Below are 20735 nucleotides of genomic sequence, written 5' to 3' on the forward strand. Positions count from 1 at the left end.
TTTCAGTTTGCGTTGTTCCAATTCGGCCTTACCAGTGCCTCTCCAGTGTTCACAAAGGTGATGGCGGTGATCGCAGCCCATCTGCAGAGGTCAGGGGTTTCAGTCTTTCCCTATCTCGACGACTGGTTGTTGAAGGCAGGCTCATTCCAAGCAGTCGTCTCCCATCTCCAGTCTACGGCAAACCTCCTGCATTCTCTGGGGTTCACTATCAACGTGCCAAAGTAACACCTGACTCCCTCTCAGACGCTTCCTTTTATTGAGGCAGTCCTGGACACAGTGCAGTTTCTGGGCTATCCTCCTGAATATTCAGGCTATGATACCGATGTTTTAGCCTCTGACCTGGATTTCGGTGAGAATAACTCTGAGTTTGTTGGGTATCATGGCCTCCTGCATCCTGCTAGCGTACCATGAACGGTGGAGAATGCAGGCCTTGCAGTGGGACCTGAAGTTCTTATGGGCACAGCATCGAGGAAATCTCACCTACCTGGTTCAGATCTCAGAGGGCACTGCAAAAGAACTGCAGTGGTGGCTAACAAACTGCGATTGGGTCAGAGACATTCAGCTCTCCCTTCCCCATGCAGATCTCACAGTAGTGTTGAATGCGTCTTTTCTGAGATGGGGCGGCCATTGGGGAGGGGTGGGGAACGGAGGACTTTGGTCTCCGGCAGGAAGCTAGGCTACATATCAACCTGTTGCAGCTTCGGATGATCTGATTGGCACTGAAAGCCTTTTTACCATCCATCAAGGGAAGGTATAGGTGTTCACAGACAACACTACTGCCATGTGGTACTGCAACAAACAAGGCGGAGTGGGGTCGTGAACTCTTTGTCAGGAGGCCCTGAGCCTCTGGACTTGGCTGGAACAACATGGCATTTCCCTGGTGGTTCAACATCTGACCGGTTCAGGAGTTTTGTGCTTTGGAGTTTTCAAGGCAGTTCTCGCTCAGCGACGCTTTTCATCACAAGTGGAGCTCAGGCCTCTTGTAACCTTTTCTGCCCAAACCACTACTGCCCAGAGTGCTCAGGAAATCGGGCACCAGTTATTCTTGTGGCTCTGGATTGGGTACGGAGGGTTTGGTATCCCAAGCTTCTGGATATGAGCATCGATCCTCCCATCAGGCTGGCCCTTCGGAAGGATTTTCTGTCACAGCAGCAGGGCAGGGTCCTCCACCCGAACCTATCCACTCTTCGTCTCCTTGCGTGGAGATTGAGCGGCGACAGTTGACAGGTTTTGTCTTTCCTCCCGAAGTCTGCAATGTTATTCTGGCAGCCAGGCTTCCCTCTATGAAATCGATATACGCCTGCCGATGCAATACATTTTGTAAATATTGTACAGAACTGTCTATTGACCCCTTATTTGCCTCCCTGGCAGATATCCTCCTGTTTATCCTTTTTCTGGCCTAGGAGGACTCTGCTTTGTGCACTTTGAAGGGCTACCTTTCAGCCTTCTCAGCTTTTCTTTGGCTGCCAGATCAGCCTTCCCTTTTTAAGTGCCCTCTGGTGCAGAGATGTTTGAAGGGGTTAAACCAGTTGTTTCCCCATTCTCCTTTTCTTATGCCACAATGGGACCTTAATTTGGTCCTTACTTTCTTCATGTGCGCACTATTTGAGCTGATGCACAACTGTCCTCTAGGGTTTTTCACTCTCAAAACAATTACCTCTGCCAGGCGGGTGAGCGAACTACAGGCACTGTCATCACAGCCTCCCTACCTGAACTTTTCCTGGACAAAGTGGTACTGAGAACTAGGGCATCATTTTTGCCCAAGGTTGTAACTCCCTTTCATCTGGGAAGTGCCGTTACTCTGCCCACTTTCCATGCACCTTCACATCCTTCTAAGGAAGAGGAGCGTCTCCACCGTCTATTCCCAAAAAGAGCTTTATCGTTCTACTTTGCTCACACAATAGAGTTCCTGGTGAATGACCAACTCTTTGTAGGATATGTGGGAGCAAAGAAGGGGAGTGCTGTCCAAAAGAGGACCATATCATGCTGGGTTATCCTCTGCATCAAAATATGTTCTGCCTTGGCAAAGAAGCAGTGTCCCGAAGGCCTTAGAACCCATTCCACCAGGGCAAAAGCAGCCACCACATCCCTCCAGCATGGTGTTTCTATTTTTGACATCTGCCAAGCAGCCACTAGGGCATTTTTGCACACGTTTGCCAGACACTATTGTCTGGATACTTAGGTTCTCAGGAAGGGCCTGTTTGGCCACCGTCTCTTAAAGGTTTTCCTGGTTTAAAGCTTTTCCGCAGTCCCACCTCCGGGGAAGGTATTGATTGGATATCTGTTTGAAGGTAAGGAGCTTGTAGCTAGAAGTCTCTATCAGATGTACAAGCTACTTACCTTTGGTACGCCTCATCTGGTAGAGACATGATCCAGCTGCAGATTTCTTACTGACCCACCCATCCTCCCTGCACTGTGGAATTGTCTTTTAGTGTTAGGGCTAGTCCCCTTCAGGGCCTAGTCTCTTTTTTAACACACTATGGTCTGTTACTTCATGGCTCTGCGCTTCTGGCGTGGAAAGTCGTGAAAAGTACTGACGTCAAAACACTGGGGTGGCGGTTATATTGACGACGTCACGACTACGACGAATATGACAAGGCCATGTAGAGTCAAGCAACGCCACCTACCGGCATGCACTGGTACCGCTAACAAAAATCTTCCAGATCCAGCCTGACGCCTGGAAGTTCATAGGTAAGGAATCTGCGGCTAGATCATGTCTCTACCAGATAAGGCGTTACCCGAGGTAAGTAACTTGTCTGTCACTCATAGCAATGCATGAATCCCCATTCTATCTATTTCAGGTTTAGGAGGCTAACTTAACAAGGTGATTTGCAAGTCTGTTTTGAAGTAAATTAAATATGCGAAAGTTCTGTATCTCTGTCCAGGAGCATAAACTTTCAAAGGGTTTTCATTGAAACAGTGGTTCATTAAAATGTTCATAGGAAAACAATGAGGGAGCAAGGGAAATGCTGGGTGCATCCGGATCCCCAATGTAATGATGGACTAAACAATGTGGATGAACCCACTATGTCGGTATGGTACAATCACTATTGTGGTAAGTACATGGACCCATTTGGTCTGTTTAAAAGACCCCTCACACACCAACCTGGATGGTGTCATGCTTCATCATTGGGGTCCCAACCGGGTGGCCAAATGCCCCCCGGATGAGCTACGATGCCTGATTACAGCGGAGCTGGTGTGGTGTAAATGTGGGATGTGTTGTGAGTTTTTATTAACCCACAACTTTTTGCGGTCTGAAACATGTAGACTAATTCTCATAGTCAACTAAGGATAATAATCTCCTAGTAGTTGCACCACACATTTTTAACTATATCCTGAGCCGCCATTAATAAACTTTACAGGCAAGGATCCTCTGAGATATTTTTTATAAAAAATCTCGACACATCACACATTTACACCACACCAGCTCCGCTGTAATCAGGCGTCGTAGCACAGCCGGGCGGCATTCGGCCACCCGGTTGGGACCCCAATGATGAAGCATGACACCAACCAGGTTGGTGTGTGATGGGTCTTTTAAACACACCTAATGGGTCCGTGTACTTACCACAATAGTGATTGTACCATACCGACATAGTGGGTTCATCAAAATGTTCGCCATTCTGGAATCAGGGGTACATTTGTTAACCTTATTAAGAAGCTAGATTTCTGTTTTTGAAATCTCAAACAATGTGTGAATTTTCTGTAGAAGATGGTTCTTTAGTGATTGTATTCTCAGATGCAGCTGTCTCCTAATGCCTGAGATATAAGCATCACAAGTCCTCTTTAGCTGTGTCCTCTTTTAAGGTTTTCTTTAGATCATATGATATAATTATGTAGCTTTGTGTTGGGTTCATGAGACTAAAACCCGCCCTATATTTTCTGTAGCTGTGATACATGGCCATCCTCTTTTTCTTTGGCAACTGCAGTTTTATTTTGGCATTTAATGTTTACTCCCCAGGCCTCGTCCTAGTGGGTCACTGTATAGGACCTCTTGCACCCCTTATGTTTTTTTGATCAGAGGCAAAAACAATTGTGGTGGTGAACTAGCATAATGGGCAGTAGAGAAGAGTGTCAACTGGGTAGACATCTTAGTAGGGAATTCCTTTAACAGTTTCTGATCAATTATGTTAGGGGCTTTACAGTAATAAAGGTGATTTATCAATGGCGTTTTGTCCATTGCCCGAAAGGAAATTATCATTCTGAAATATGCATTATATCTGATTGACAGGCATTTTTCTAGTTAAAGTTGAGTCTTATTCGTGTCTTAAGTATGAACTAAACCTGAATACCGAGGCCTGATCCACAACACATTTTCTCTGATTAGTGTTTTCTTACTCCAGGTTTATGTGTGACTTCCTCATTAATTTCTAGGAATAACACATGATTACCCACCATAAAAAAGTTTCAAGAATCACAGACTTTTTTCCTTGTGTCAGCAGTGGCTATTCTCATTGTGAGGCACACCTACGTTTGGAGTAGGATACTACTACTATCAGAAAATACTCAGTAAATCAGGCCTGGAGATTCAGATGTAATTTACACCCAATACAGGTACAATACACAACTACTGATAGAAAATGCTATCGACATTGAGCCCATTGTTTGCTAATATTCATGCTTGGCTTATACTTAATTATTCTGTTTTTTATTAGGAACAGCTAGATATTAGTTGAATAGGAAATTATCTAGGAAACCTATCCAATTCTTTACAAATGTACATTGCCATGGCCTCACCTCCAGTGATGTGATGAGGTTGAAACAAGTCACTCCAGAAAATTCCTTTGACCCCTCCGACATAGCCCATTTTATTTTATGGCACTGTAGACACATGCTAAAAGGTGTGCCATCACTTGTAAGGGGTCTTAGAGTTGGGATGGCTATTGGTGAGAGGGAAAAAGTGGTCTCCTCATGCTCCTCTAGCTTGTCCAAGCTTCATTGTTGTGGCGCTCGACTAGTGGAAGATAAAGCATGATGTTTGTTGAGTTAGAGCTTAATGCCACACATCTAAATGATCTTATATGGTACACCTTCTGACTTACAGAATCATCAACTGAATGATGATACCGTCCTAAATGTCATCAAGTTGCAAGACCCTGATCAGTTTCATATGCCTGAACTGTGTGCAGAGGAACTGGCAGTACTCCTTGGCATTTGGTAAGTTCCCTTGAGACTGCTCATTGTTTCTAGAAAAGTGCTCTTTTAGTAATGCATTGTTATTTGTAATTGAAAATGTAAAGTGCTGTTGATATTATGATATGTGTAATTGCACTATTCTTTAGTAAATATTATGAGAGTAATGTGGCAAAGTATGCATATTTGTCAAGCCTCCTTCTTAGTTCTAGACTTATTCTTTTTGACTTCCGTCTGTGTTGGGTGGATAAAAGAAATAGTTCTCACCTTTTTAAATCATTCTGTACCTAACTAAATAGCAAAACCGTAGACCGTTTCCCACGTTAGTCTGAAAATCAACTATTACATTTTAAAATGTTGGCTGCTATGAATATGTATCATTGGGTCATGACCAAAGGATGGTCTGTTGAATGGAGATGTTCCAACTACAATGGCTAATAGTTTGATGAATCATTTTATTGGCAGATGATTGCCGTACATACTACATGTACATAGGTGGGTTTGTAAAGTGCACAGGACTGGTTAATAGTGCCAGCTTAACAGGAGACTTTGTGATGGTTTCAGAAACGGTGCATTGGCTTTTCATACATCAGTAAGCAGATATATTGTAAAATGGGAGGTGAACATTCAGCAGCAGAGCAAGTTTCTCACTGAAAAAAGTGCCAGAGATAATCAGTGAAATGGACATTTGGTTTCCTAGCCAGAAATCATAAAAACATAAAAATGGCAAGAAAGATTCATACAGTCAAAAGAAAAAATAATGCTGGTAATTTATCGAAAGAGCTCTTCAGGATCCTAAAAGAATTTGCCAACCCTGCTGTATGTACATCTACTCTTCCAGCATCTCATGCATTCTGTGATGATCTTGCAGCTCATTTTGAACATAAAATTTACCAATCCTTTCCAAAATATGCAGAACAGTTAAGGCAATCTTCATCTAAATCCTCACTGATTTTCCTTTCTACATCTCTTGAAACATTTAATCCTGTTACCCCTGATCAATTGCTGGTCCTGCTCAACAGGATTAAATCTGGATCACCAGAGGATCCTGATCCCCTCATATTATGGCTACTCTGGTCCCAGTACTTCTTTCTCCAATCACAGACTTGTGTAAACTATCTGTAAATTTAAAAGGTCTTCCAACTAAATGGAAAGCTGACTGATTCTCCAAAAATCTAAGGCTTACCCTATATATCTGGTCAATTACATACCTATATCATTGCTTCCCATTCTTGGTAAGGTCACAGAGACCCTAGTCAATCAACAACTTGTCTCTTTTTTTTTTATAGACCCATTCCTTATTAGACGCCTCTCAGTCAGGCTTCTATGCATCCTATAGCACAGAGACCGCCTTGGTGGAGGCCACTGACACAACCAGGCTTGCCTTAGACCAAGGGAAATTAGCCATGCTGGTTGTCCTGGATCTATCCGCAGCTTTCAATACTATCATTCATGTAACCCTAATCCAGAGATTTGTGTGAGAGGCAAAGCACTGGGATGGCTGAAAAACTTTCTGTCGGCACGAACACATACAGTACAATTGGACCCCTACAACTCCAGAAGCATGGCCTTATTTATAGGGGTTCCGCAGGAATCCATATTAAGTTCCAACTGTTTCAATGTTTATGTGGCTCCCCTGGCGAAGATTATCAGGTCATGTAGCTTTGCTGTAATTTCATTTGCAGACGACACCCAACTTGTGATCACCATTGGGCCAGACCCGGAATCCACTAAACACAAATGTATGGACTGCATGATAAAGACTGCCTCCTGGATGACTGCTAATTTCCATCAGTTGAACTCCAAAACGGAAATTCAGCTTTTTGGGAAGGTTCATGCAGTCCGGTCTAGTGCCTCTTGACCGTCCGAATTGGGACCTACTCCAACTCCTAAAAATAAAATAGTTAAAAATGTAGGTGTTCTTATTGATGATAACCTTTCCATGAAAGAGCATGTCAGTTCAATCTCTGGCACATGTTTTGGGCTGACGAGCATGCTCAGGAAAGCCTTCCAATGAATCCCTCTGCAGACCAGGAAAACTCGGGTTCAGGCACTGATAGTGAGTCACCTGGACTACGGGAATGCCCTAATGGTTGCAATGAACAAGGCCTCTTCTCCAAACTTGAAGTTGTTCAGAAGACTGCTGCCTGTCTGGTCTGCAACTTTCCCCCTCCATCTGAGGCTATACTACGTTCCCTTTATTGGCTTCCCATAAAAAAGTGTGCTCTTTTTAAACTTTTCTGTTTGTTTTTTAAATCTTTACATGGAAGTGGCCAATGTTACCTGAAAAGCAAGTTGCATCCATACATCCCGGCTCGCCTTCTCAGATCCAGCAAACTGTTGCTGTTACGTCCTAGGCATATTCGTATGGCCAGACATGGGGGCAGCTCTCTCTCTTTCCTGGCCCCTAAGCACTGGAACCAGCTACCACTGCAGCTACGCTCTTTTTCAAACTTAATTCCATTTAAGAAATCCTTTAAAACATTGCTGTTTAATCTTTAATGTTTTCATGAATCTGCAACATGTGTTTGCTGCTCAAGCGCTGAGAGATCTACTGGGGGATGATTTGTGCACATAATAAATCCATATAACATAACATAGAGATAGGAGCATAAGGTGGGTCTTTGCCACAGACGAGGTAACTAGAATGTGAATCGACTCACCAATGCTATTGAAGGATGCAGGGCTGGCAAAGTAGATTCTGCCTCATTGACTTGATTGATCAATATTTATTTTGGTTGGATCAGGGAAATTTAAGGCTCAAGTACCTCATCAAAACCCCATAATAGAACTTCAGTGACTTATAACTCGTATCAACTTGTGCTTCTAATATGCAGATAGCCCAGTAGACAAATAGAGACACCTGTTTAATGCTCCACCTTTTCCAAATGCTTAACTTCCAATGGATACTTCTAACCACTGATTCTTCAACTTTTAAATATCCTTTGGCACTAGACTGGCTCTGGAATTCTTCATAGCAATTTCTCCCATGTGCCAGCACACTAAAGCATACAAAAAATGATGGATGGAATTCTTGAATTAATCTAAGCCACTGATAAATACTCGGGCTACATCCCAGTCCATCCATTTTTGGCACAACATGGCACCTCTGTCTGGCCCCAACCATATGCATATCAGTCTTGACGCTGCTGCAGCCAGAACAGTCCAGCCAGAACAGATCCTTCTTGAGCCGGAACACAACCAACTGGGACCAGTTTCGTTCTAGTGAGGTCTCATCCAATGGTGGCTGGTGACATTTGAAAGTGGTGGGGCATAAAAGTTAGGGATGAGTTTGAGTAGTGAGCAACCACTACATTTCCCTTTACTTTCACCTGATCATAATTTTGAAAACTATGATTGGTACCCCATCACACTCATTTGCACAAAATCTCAATTCCCACGCAAATACATGAACACTGCCCTGTGCACTCTGCGGAGAGGCCAATGATTGGGTGGCCATGTGTTCCGAACACATTTTTGACCCACTGACAGACCCTGTTTGAAACTCGCAGTGCCTTCAACCACAACTCTAGAGCTCTCAATCGTGCAAACAAGTAGTGCCACTCCGTTCAAAGTATTCACTGTACAAGAGTAATGTGCTACATTATGCAACATACAGAAACAACATCCTGGAAGTAGCTAACATTATTCTACACTGTCCTGCATATTGAATTAGCACCCGTGCAAACCTGATTGCGTACCCGAATAGTAAAGCTTTCCGGAGACTGCTGATGCCTAGCTGTGGTTTTAAGTCATCCTTAGACGACCACACTGCAACCTTGAAGACATGATGGATGCAAAATAAATGCATCTGTCAGCATTTCTGCACAAAACCGCTGTGTAGTACCTATGACTAGCTACGTTGGCTTTGCAATACAGAAGGTGACAGAGCAGGACCCGCAGTAGAAGTATCCATGGTCTGGAAATAACTCCTGTCGCTTGAAAACACCCGCTGGAGGAGACATTCAGCCGTGCTAGGAAAGCAGTGAATTCAAATCAGGCCCCACTTCTGCAAGAACAAATAGGGTTGAAGGCTATAAAAATACAGCACCTACAGCATACCAATAGAACTCGCGTTGGACTCCCGTTCGCATGCTACTTGTCCTCTCTTCCTGCTCTCTTATGTTCAATGGCTGTGCCAAATCCCTTGTCCTTGGTGACACTCGCAGATCTTCCATGTCCTCTAATCTTCAGTTTCTTCACTGCTGTGGCTGGCACATGGTGGGCCCCAGGGTTATTGCTGTTTTGTTATTTCTGGTTGACCTCCACACCCAACTCTCCCTCCCGTTAGGATCTGTAACTCGACTGCCGAGTCAGTTTCACGGTGTGGCCCCCACAGGTCATTAGGTAAACCCCCTCCCCCCCCCAAAACCCTGTGCTCTTCTGATGAAGATCTTAGCCTGCTCCTTGCCGTTGAGGTCAGGGAGCTCTGCTTACCTACTGATAGTAGTTTCTCTTTTACCAGCTTTGACATTGTGAGAGGTTGGTCTGAAGGGGCGGGGAAATTGGAACTGATTATTGAAATCTAAATTGCAGGCGCATTCAATTTTCTTGATCCTTTGCACATGGAAATATTTTAAGCACTTATTCTGTGTGCTGGGCCTGCAAATAAGAGGTAACTTGAAGGGCAGTGGGTGAAGCTGACTCTATTTAGCCCTGTGTGGTACCAGTAAGGGCTACCGACAAGAGGAGGTTAAATGTTTTGCCCAGAATCACAGTATGCTGCGCGGGTGCTGGGAATCCAACCTGGATCCCCAGTTCCAAAGTGGGCAGCTCTTTTTATGAATGGTCTTCAGCTGCAATGTGGTGCTTTTTTAATGTTGTACATTGGAAGGTTTAACGATAGATGATCATTGAGTTCCCCCGATGCTCCCCCTCGTCTCTTAATGAGAATGAAAGCTATACCGCTTGCTCTCCCCTCCACTGTGTGTGCGATTGAGTTACCCCGCTCTTCTACGGTGTACAGCTATCCCTTATTTACCAGCTGGGTTTATGTTTATCCGTATCAGTGGAATAGGCAGGATGCCAAAATTAATTTAGATCATAAAATGAAAAAAAATAAAGAAAACCTCTAAGGCACATATTGCACGGTTCATCTAAAGTACCTGTTAGCAGTAGCTGCACTGTTAACACTTTAACCACAGCTACAATTTTTTATTTTTTTATTTATTACTTGGCCCACTTCAGGATTGGGGGCTGGGGCGCCCGGTATGGAGGAAAGCTAGCTTTTTTTATCCAGATCAACACACATGCCACCTGCAGTGTGCAGCTTCGCTCCACAAGTCTTCAGGCAGTGGAACTGGAGCACTGGAGCAGAATGGCTCTCACACTAAATGCAGCATGGGAAGCAGACCTCACGAGTCTGTGTTGTGTGTCTTCAAATGTCTTGATGATTCACTGTGCAGACTCAATTTCTCTGCTTCCTCCCTGCATCCTCTACACCATCCTTTCCCAACACATCATATGGTGTGGCCAAACCCCACCCTGTGACGAGTTGGGAAAGGGTGGGGTGACAATGCTCTCCACTCCCTGATTAATGTGAAACCCCAGCACTACAGGGCTTCAGTTTGAAACACCTGGGGCTATCTTTACCCCCACGTCATAAGTGGGTGGGGGCTGGTCCTTGAGGTAATGTGTTTGCTGAGCAGAGTACCTCACAGGCCTCAGGGCTGTGAGATTGTCATCCCAGTAAATACTCTAGACTTTGGGCCTCGAAGCAGGTGTAGGGAATGCAGAAGTAATTCAACAAACACCGAGCACGACTGTAGTGAGTGGCAGTATGCAGCAGTCACCTAGCCAGTAGCCACCAAGATAAGATCTAGTGTGCGAGTACCTTTTATTTTTTTAAAGAATATTTCATAAACAAATTGGTTTTATTATTCAGTTCTGACCTGTGGATAAAAATAAAGGGGGCAGAAACCCAATGCCCCCTCCCAAAAACCGCCGCTGGGCTCATCAGCCAGGTAAAGCTTTTTTCCGGTGATACTGTGTGTACAGGGCCCTCATCTGAGTGTACCCGTCTTAATAATGGTGACCCACTAACGTATACATAAAAGTGATAGATAGAATCCCTTAAATAATTTCAGCTACTGGTAATTGCTTGGGCTTCATTCCAGTCCATCGTTATTTTGCACACCATGCCACCTCAGTTTGGCCCCAGCCTTATGCAAATCATTCACGACCCTGCTCCAATCGCAACAGTCCTGCCAAAACTGTCAGGCCATGTTCTCCCTGAACCAGAACACAAGCAACCCAGGACTGGTTTGGCACTAGTTAGGGCTCATCAGCCAGGTCTAGCTTGGTTCCAGTGACAGCGTTCCAGCAGGTGTCATTGACTCTGCAGTGGCCTTGCTCTGCCTCCAGAAATCGTGGCTCTTAAGCCACTTGTAAGGGCTGCTCCTTGACTTATGTTCTTTGCTTCCTTCTCCCTTTATTGCGGATCTGAAGCTCTTTTTCCTACTTAGTCTGATTTTTATTGTTAGTGTGCCAGGGAAAATGTGTCCTTCCCCCCCCCCCCCCCCCCACCCCCTTCCCCCACACACACACACAAATGACAGTAAATGTCAGTCACGGATTCAAACAATGTCTGTCAGTGGTGCTTAGAGTCTAACCTCAACTCAGTCATGCTATAGATGCTCCCTATGCAGTCGAAAGCCATCAAAGAATGGTAGGCAAAATGATATGTTACAACGCTCAAAAAGCGAGGTAAATCGCTGTCCAAATGTCAGACCCGCTCCTGCTGCAAGTCACAGGTTTGTTCCCATTCCATTTCTGTGTTCCACTCCAAATCACTGTATTCTCCAGTATTGTATCTTTTATAGATTCACATACTTGAATCTTCCCCGTCGTCATGGTGGGAGTCTCATGGTAACAGTAAAATAACAGTATAAAGCTAAAAGGACAATCTCCCTTGAGAATCAACAGTATTTAATAACTAGTTAACCTCATTAAGGAACATCCAAACTCCAGCCAATCACATCGCAGACTTTTGAGTATCCTTCCCCTGCAGAGCCACCATACCTCAGATTTCTTACTGCACGTCGTGAGTTAGGGAGTCTCCCTGAGCTCTGCTCAGTCACAGTGTTTCTACTTTGTACTCTTCAACTTTCAACTGGCAGTTCTCTTTCCTCAAGTCCAAAGAGAAATGACACCATAAATGCAAGTAATCCGAGTGGAGCTCGTCTATGCCTTAGCTCTCCCATTCCGGGGACACACTTCACAATCAATCCTCTAAGGTACCATTGTCCGCCCTTATCCTATGCTGCAGTAGTCCACACAGCATCAGAAGTGCTAGACTTACTACTACTACTAACAGAAGGAAACCTTTGACTTTTTACAGTCTGGGCCTGCAACTGAAAAGCCCTTGCTGTCATTCAACAAAGTTGTGAATGAAGCTTTGATTGCGATCTAGGCTAAGCCATGTTCAGTCCCACCTGCATGAAGTTTCATATCAACCTCCTAGAGGTCTGTGCCATTCAGTTGGTGCTAAAGGACATCTGTCAGGCTGCTACATGGACACCTGGGCATACATTCACCAAGCACTACTGCTTTAACAGTCAACTCCACAAAGAGGGCCATTTCGTTTAATTGGTTCTGCGGGACTTCTTGGTATTACTCCTGTGAAGATTGTAGTATATTATATGATCTGGTTGTGCAACCTTACTGTGTAATAGCCTCTCAAAACCATTAGAGTCCAGTCAGGCTTGTTTGTTATACCTTTAGCTCAACGCTAGGTAGCAGTAGCTTAGAGGAGAAATGAAAAAAGAAAGTCGCACAACACGTAAGAAATCCTACATCAATTTATAAATAGATATTTTTTTATGAATTTTGTAAGCACCAAGTTGAGCAAAATATACAGGAAGGGTCCCGGACTTAGAGATTGTGAATGAAAAATGCAAATCTCAACATTTTATTTCAAAGCGCAAACAAGCATGGGTAACTGTAAATGTTGGAAACTTTTGAAGTTTGAACGAGTTGTGTACGGCTACTTCGGCCTAAGTTGGATGACCAATTCCACCAGTAGGAAGGTCAAGGAGGGGGGGGGGGGGGATAAGAAGTATTTGGATAGTTACCTGGCCACGAAGGCAGTCTCAAGTCCAGTTCTACTCTTTACATCAAGCCCACCATAGACTTCAATTAAGTGGTCCAGATGCAGGATGCTGAGAATGCTGAAAGATGCTCTGGGTGCTGTGCGTTTGAGGGATCCTTCCTGGGTTTATTCCTCAGTCCACAGGGAAGGTGAGGCAACTTTGGCCAAAGGAGTCTGGGTCCCTCAAAGTCCTCTATGAGCCAGTGGAAGGCCAGCTGCTGCTGGACTGTTGATCTCCGTACACTCTGGGTCCAGCGTTATCCTTTGGTGAAGGCAGGTATCTGTCTTTGGCAACTAATTAGGACTCAGATGACACTCCTGGATCCAGCAGACTGGAGTGCAACTTTTGCCTGTCTAGGATTGGTCATTTGGGTTGTCCGTCGGCAATCGGGTCATTCGAAGAATGTGGTTACTGGCTTGACAAATTGGGATACGCCAGCTTTGACGGACATGGTGCTGGTTCCAGGCGGGCAGGCAACTGCCCCTTGGAGTCTCTTCTTCGGTCTGGGGCTCAGGAACGATTTTTCAATGAGTCAGGAGCCACAAGCACAGTCCTTTCTTTGCTAGCCAAGTGTGAGTCAGGTGTAGTCCAACAGCCAATGCAGCCTTTCTTGCCAGGCCCAGCAGGGCACTCCTCCTTTCTGGTCCTTTCTCCAGTTCCGTAGTGATCTGAGGTTCAGGGTGCCATACTTATGCCCAAAAAGCACCCCGGTGGGATAATGCGGTCAATATCCATTGGGCTACTAGGATCCCTTCCGCCTTGTGACGATTTCTGGCTATGTGTGGCATCTAGCAATCCCAAGGGGCACTATTCTGGCCAATCTCAAGATGTGTGAACCCTTCCTTGGATTTTGGGAGATTGATAGCTCATCCTAGAAGTGTTGCTTCCTATGAGCTACACGCCACAGGAAAACCGGTTTAGCGACCGCTTTCCCTGCTCTGTTCCCACCACCAACCTGTCTACCTGAACAAAGCGCCAGCCCTACATGAGTGTGATTGCCATTTGCCCATCAGTGGCAGCATCCCACGTTGAAGCTCGCCTTTTGGGCCAACACCCTGTGTGACTTCCTGCAATAGGGAGGTGGGTGATACTCCCTCCCTCCCAGGCCTCTATTGTTCCTGAGCCTGGTAGTCCTTTACATGACTTCCCAGGAGGGCAGAAGGCTGTCTTGTGGGCAGAAACAGTGTGAGGCCACTAGACAAACTCTGCAACAGAGTGGCAACTTTCTGAAAGTTTCTTTCTTTAAAAGTTAAATTAAATTGGACTAGGGAATCAAGTCTGGTTTAATGCCACTTTCTTTAAAAGTGACATTAAATTGGACTAGGGAATCAAGTCGGGTTTAATGTTAAGATTACTTTGATACCTTGAATTTCCCATTTTAGTAGTCCCATTCAGACGTTAGCCGTACTGAGAAGTCAGCTGATAACTCAACATTAGCCAAAGGGGCTACTAAATTATCCACTGCGAAAATGACAATATGGGGGCTTTGCAGTTAACACATTTTAAAGTATATATCCTACTTAATAATCTACAGCTCCCTGCCTTAGGGCTCCCCTGAGGCATTCCTTAGAGGAGACTTACATATATTGTTAAGGAAAGTGGTAGCTTTGCCTTATATTTAAATGGCAAAGTTGAACTATCAGTTTTAAAACAGCTTCCAGGCTGCAGTGGCATGGTGGGTGACATTTTGTACTGTATCACACACAGGGTGGCACAGTCAGTGCTGCAGTCCTTGGTGGACATTCTAGCTTACTTACCCTGGGTACACTTGGTAACATATACTAGGGACTTATATGTAAGTCAGCTTATGCCAATTGGGGGTAGCCAATTCAACATACATTTTGTAATGGGTTACAACACTGGCTCTGAGTTCTGGATCGTAGGCCTCAATGCACTCTTACAGTCGAAAACCCAGCAGCATCAGTACAAAGCTTTGGGGGTGATCATGCAAAAAGAGGCATTTTGTTACAACTCCACTCAGACCATCTATGTTTTGGGAGGTTTGATATCTATCTAAATTGCTTGGTCCCTAACAATTTCTCCAAAGAATTACGGATCTAATCTGGCACCTGGGAATATTCAAAAGATGAGGAACCTGAGGTTAGATAGATTATGCACCAGAAAAAACATTACTGTAGGTAAGTCACTTGTTCTTAACTACAGCCTGTAGTGAACTGTCTTTAGAAATCAATAAAAATCAGCAACATAATATGCAGAAATAATGTATTTTAATGGGATTAAACATCTGGTTTTAAATTTCACATCAAATGGCGCCCTGATTAAGGTTTCACAAATGGGTAGGATGTACATTTGTGAATGCAACACAAAATAGATGATTGTTTTGGAGACATTGACGTACAGTAGTTCCCATGTGTCTTGTATTTATCAAAACGAATTAATAACATTTGCTTCAAAAACCCCATTCTATACACCACCATGTTTTTTATTGCCCTGACCTAGAACTGATTTTCGTTCACTGTATGTGTGATTTGAGCTGTTTTTAAGTTTTGATTCTCTATTGTCCCTAATGCACTGATGGCCAGTATGTTGAAGTGTCCTCAATAAAAGTAAAAAAAATACTACAGCAATACCCCAAGCCTTTCCTTTCTATACTGTGGCTAATCTTCCTTAAGTCTTTCTTAAATCTTTCCAGGCATGCCGTTGAAACTGAGTGGATACGATTTGATTCATACTCTCCCCTCCAAGAAAGGATGTGCATGTACAGATTGGAGTTCACCCTGAATAGTTGTTTTTCTGTTTTCTAAATTAAGGGGAATATTGTGCGGCTTGGCCATTATTTTGAGAGCACGTTGCATGCTCAGATTGGGATTTAGGTCGTTAGAATGCATGCCTTTGCCGAGCATGCTTTTGCAACATGTTGACCTTTAACACACGTTGTATCACATTGTTGTACTTTACGCCCAGGGGAGATAGGCATAAGGCCTGGTGGCATGCCAGGCTCTGAGCCCAGCCCTACACCACGCATGCCATAAGGCCATGTGTGTCTGTTGGTTTGCGGTCCACAGTTGGTTGGGCGCAGGATCTGGCCTAGGGCCAGGCCCTGCGGCCGATCCCCGCAGCACATGTCCAATGGCCATGCGCAGTGGGGTGTTGGGCATTTGAAAGGGTTTTAATGTTTCAGTGCAGGTTAAATGGAGTATTGCTTGCTCTTAAATCTTCATTGGTAGCTAAAGTGGCACCATTCAACATTTTCCATACTGAATCAGAATTGTTTTGCTACCTACACTGTTTTTGTTTCTTACATGTTCATCTGTAGATAAAGTCAATCTATTCTATATGTTTATGGACACTTTACTACCTACCTTGTTTTGTTAAAATATTCAAGCAGTTTATGGAGCTTTTTGCGTAGCAGTAACTTAGATGATATCAGTGATTTAATCAGTTATGTCATTTGTGATAGCAACAGTGATGTCAAATTAACATGTCATATGTGATGTGATATGAGAGGCCATAGGATATATATATATATTTCAAATTTGAGGTCAGATGTCATGCTGCTGCGGATTTGTTATCAGCTCGGGTGAGCTTTCGGGACATTGGCTAACAAAAACGGACATGAACAATAACGTTTGACAGCAGAGGCATTTTTATATTAAGAGTTATATATTTTTATTAAGGCAACACAGGATTACGAGTTTGGCTGCATTTTTTGAAATACCCACATTAATCCCACTGTGATAAACGATTTTGGTGATTCATATGTATAATTATCCATGCGGACAACATTTTCGGTATTTTAAGCAAACTAAATACATGCATTGTGCGTAATATTTATGAAGTTATGCCTTACCTGCATTTATGCTGATTTTCTAGCTGTGGATAGTACATATATATTTTATATTTCATCTGTGAGTTGATCACGTACTTTATAGTATGTTGTTTGTTTATTCATCAGTCCGGTGGGAAGGGCTACTTAATACAGGTGCAATTCAGCGCCAAACTAGATTGACAAAGGCCTCTTGAAGGCTGAAACGTGTCTCTCCTCGTGCTTGGGATTGAGGGCAACCTGAATAAATAAAAAGATGCCGAATCTGGAACCATCTTGAGTCCGTGCCTTCTTCCATAGAGCTTCTGTGGGAGGTGGTTGTTTGTTTCATTTGATGCAGCGTGAGCGGCCGTCACGCTTTCACGGAACACCAGTTGACTGTGGCTCTCCCTTCAGACCGATTTTGTGGAGGAGTATTGAGTGCTAATGGGTGAGCCCCCAGCTGTGCAGCCAGGAAGAGGAACGAGGATGACTGCGGCAGAGGATGAGGGTCTCGTAGCGGGGCGGTTTTGCGACTGCCAGCATGGGATCTTGGTTTTCACCAGCAAGAAAGGCCTTCCCCGGAAGACTGGTACCAGCTGGTGACTGGGCACCGCAGACGCCAACGCCGATGTGGTGAGGTGGTTTTGGTGTTATCAATTTTGATGATGGGTCTCCCTCAACCCCGAGGTTGTGCCATTTTGTGACTAATTGTATGCCAACTGTCAGCATTTCCCCCCTTTTTTGACTAATTAATGCCTTTGCCCCGGTGTGAGACACCTTTGACACTGACCCGTAACATTAATATCTAATGTGCATCATCCACTCACCATTTTGTGGCATTGTGGGATTTGGAGTCCTAAGGGTTTGGGAGCACGTGCTCGGCAGATTTTGAGTTACCAGTATACTCATTGTCTGAACATGCAACCCCGAGATGAGACTTTAATTATCCAGTCCCGGTGCTCGGTTTTCATCAGGATTGTGACATTGATATCGCGGCAGGAAAACACTTCAATTTCAAATTTGAGGTCAGATGTCATGCTGCTGCGGATTTGTTATCAGCTCGGGTGAGCTTTCGGGACATTGGCTAACAAAAGCGGACATGAACAATAACGTTTGACAGCAGTGGCATTTTTATATTAAGAGTTATATATTTTTATTAAGGCAACACAGGATTCCGAGTTTGGCTGCATTTTTTGAAATACCCACATTAATCCCACTGTGATAAACGATTTTGGTGATTCATATGTATAATTATCCATGCGGACAACATTTTCGGTATTTTAAGCAAACTAAATACATGCATTGTGCGTAATATTTATGAAGTTATGCCTTACCTGCATTTATGCTGATTTTCTAGCTGTGGATAGTACATATATATTTTATATTTCATCTGTGAGTTGATCACGTACTTTATAGTATGTTGTTTATGTTTATTCATCAGTCCGGTGGGAAGGGCTACTTAATACAGGTGCAATTCAGCGCCAAACTAGATTGACAAATGCCTCTTGAAGGCTGAAACGCGTCTCTCCTCGTGCTTGGGATTGAGGGCAACCTGAATAAATAATAAGATGCCGAATCCGGAACCATCTTGAGTCCGTGCCTTCTTCCATAGAGCTTCTGTGGGAGGTGGTTGTTTGTTTCATATATATATATATATATATATATATTATTTATATATAACTAAAACACTCTTCTCACTATCAGGTAGAGACAGGCACTCAGGGAACGTTGTGCTAATATTGTTTTATTGGGATGCAGACAGGATAAACATCAACGCGTTTTGACTCTCACTCGAGCCTTGATCACGAAGTTAACTGCCATTTTGAAAAGTGGTATATAAACAACAACAACTCTAAAAATGAAAAACAGAGTACAATGGATTTCTTGGCAAAATAAAAAAAGTTTCCCACAGTCAACCAAATTAATATTTTTAGTGATACCACGAGTCACAAAATAACATAAGCTATAAAATTGATAACAGTTCTATAATTATTTGTGTCGCATATTAAGCATCCATTCCCTGTGGGCAACGAATTCATTGATTGTAGAGTCCATCCTAAAATAAAAAATCACCAGACAAAATGCAATAAGATTCCATCGCCAATAAATCAGTCTTAAATAAATAAGATGCGCTCAACATAAAGCCTTGTGGGCAACGCCACCTCAGTGCAATAGTTAATGCTTTGTAAACATTCAGCGCAAAATATGTTGTCTCTTCAAAAACTTTTCTATGGACACCATTGTCACATTATCTGGATATCTTCATTCATGATATGTTTCCTTCTGATCTATCTTTTCTATTTCATCATCTGTTGAGCTTAAAAAAGTATGCAAGGGACTGTCTCAGTGTCATAACATAGATTAAAACCAATTAAAATCCACAATAAAAAAAAAATACAGGCTAGATCTATTTGGCTGATACAAAAAAAATCATAAATATATATACAATTCTTCCTCTTGATTCAAACCTCTCGGTTCCTGCAATCCATCATTAAAATGTAACGAGATGATTCCAGGACCTGGGACTCATAACGGCGAAAAGACTCATAACCAAAAGATGGAAACATAAGGAACCACCAGAGATATCGCACTGGAGGAACTCGTTAGAGGTGTGGGCGCAGGCGGAGAGCACCACCCTACACAGAGAGGAGACAGTGGGGTTGAGAAAGCACCCCATTGCACAGGCTTGGGATGACATGCTCAAAAAGCTTATGTGCTCCGATATCCCGCAACAGCCGACGCCCGCACAACAGGGGGGGCCTAACGCTTGATACGCCATCAAATAGCAGAGGAGGCGCTGCACCTATATGCTACCTCACCCAGACTGACTGACACAGACCGACACCTTGCATTCCCTAAGTATATTAAATGTAAGTGGACATGGCCCTGACAGCTATACACCTAGAACAATAGTGGTGGCAGCCCACACTCCCCAATAGCATATCAATAGAGACACGGCTATTTATAGATGGTAGACGCACCACTTACTTCGTACATTACTATAGCGCATTGACATCATTTTTGAGTTGAGTTTTATTGTTAGATGTTGGAAAATATTTCTTTTTCTTTTTACGTGTTGAATATTATAAGACACGCAAACGAAAATAATAAGCAAACAGAGGGGACATCTCAGGACATATATAGCTTTAGCTGTGGTAGGGCTGTTTCGAGATATACCTTAACGGCTGAGCTTTGCAAAGCACAGTCTTCTCAGGCAAGAGCGGAATATTTACTGTTTAGTATAATGACTGCATGTCCTTAGCTCTGTTGCACCCTAAACTACAGTTGGCAATGGGTACATTAAAAGCTTCCATCCCTGCGCCCGGTTGGAGATGCTAGAATGTACGGGCGGTTAATGCCCTAGAGACTTAGCTACTGGAAGAGTATTCAAGCGTTATGGTTAAACATGATTCTAAGTTTATGGAGAATAGCAAGTGATACTCATTGATGTCAGGCAATTGAAATGTTGTTTTGGAAAATTATAAAGAGAACGTATTAGTAATTAATAAAAATATTCACACAAAAATTAAAATGTAACGAGATTCGCTTTATCACAAGAACAACAAAGACGCATGAGTGGGTCCCACCGCACACACGATACGCATATGGTTCATAGCGCAACGGACGCTCGGATGGGAGGGAGTCATGACACAACTTACACCATTGTGGGATACACCAAAACTTGGTACACTCCGCAACAGCAAGGGATTTACGCAATGGGACTTGATTGGCATCTCCCGAGTTGG

At 43.6% G+C, this 20735-nt stretch overlaps 1 protein-coding gene across 1 annotated transcript in view; it reads left to right on the plus strand.

Moving 5' to 3' along the window:
- The window catches only part of TTC27 (tetratricopeptide repeat domain 27), a 1631130-nt gene that overhangs the window by 814238 nt on the left and 796157 nt on the right, over positions 1-20735 (plus strand). Inside the window, exon 8 of the mRNA XM_085612184.1 lies at positions 5042-5154. Coding sequence (XP_085468310.1) covers positions 5042-5154 — 113 coding nt within the window. The remainder of the gene's footprint in view (positions 1-5041; positions 5155-20735) is intronic.

This window comes from Triturus cristatus, chromosome 6 (assembly GCF_964204655.1).
Source record: "Triturus cristatus chromosome 6, aTriCri1.1, whole genome shotgun sequence".
Lineage (NCBI taxonomy): Eukaryota > Metazoa > Chordata > Amphibia > Caudata > Salamandridae > Triturus > Triturus cristatus.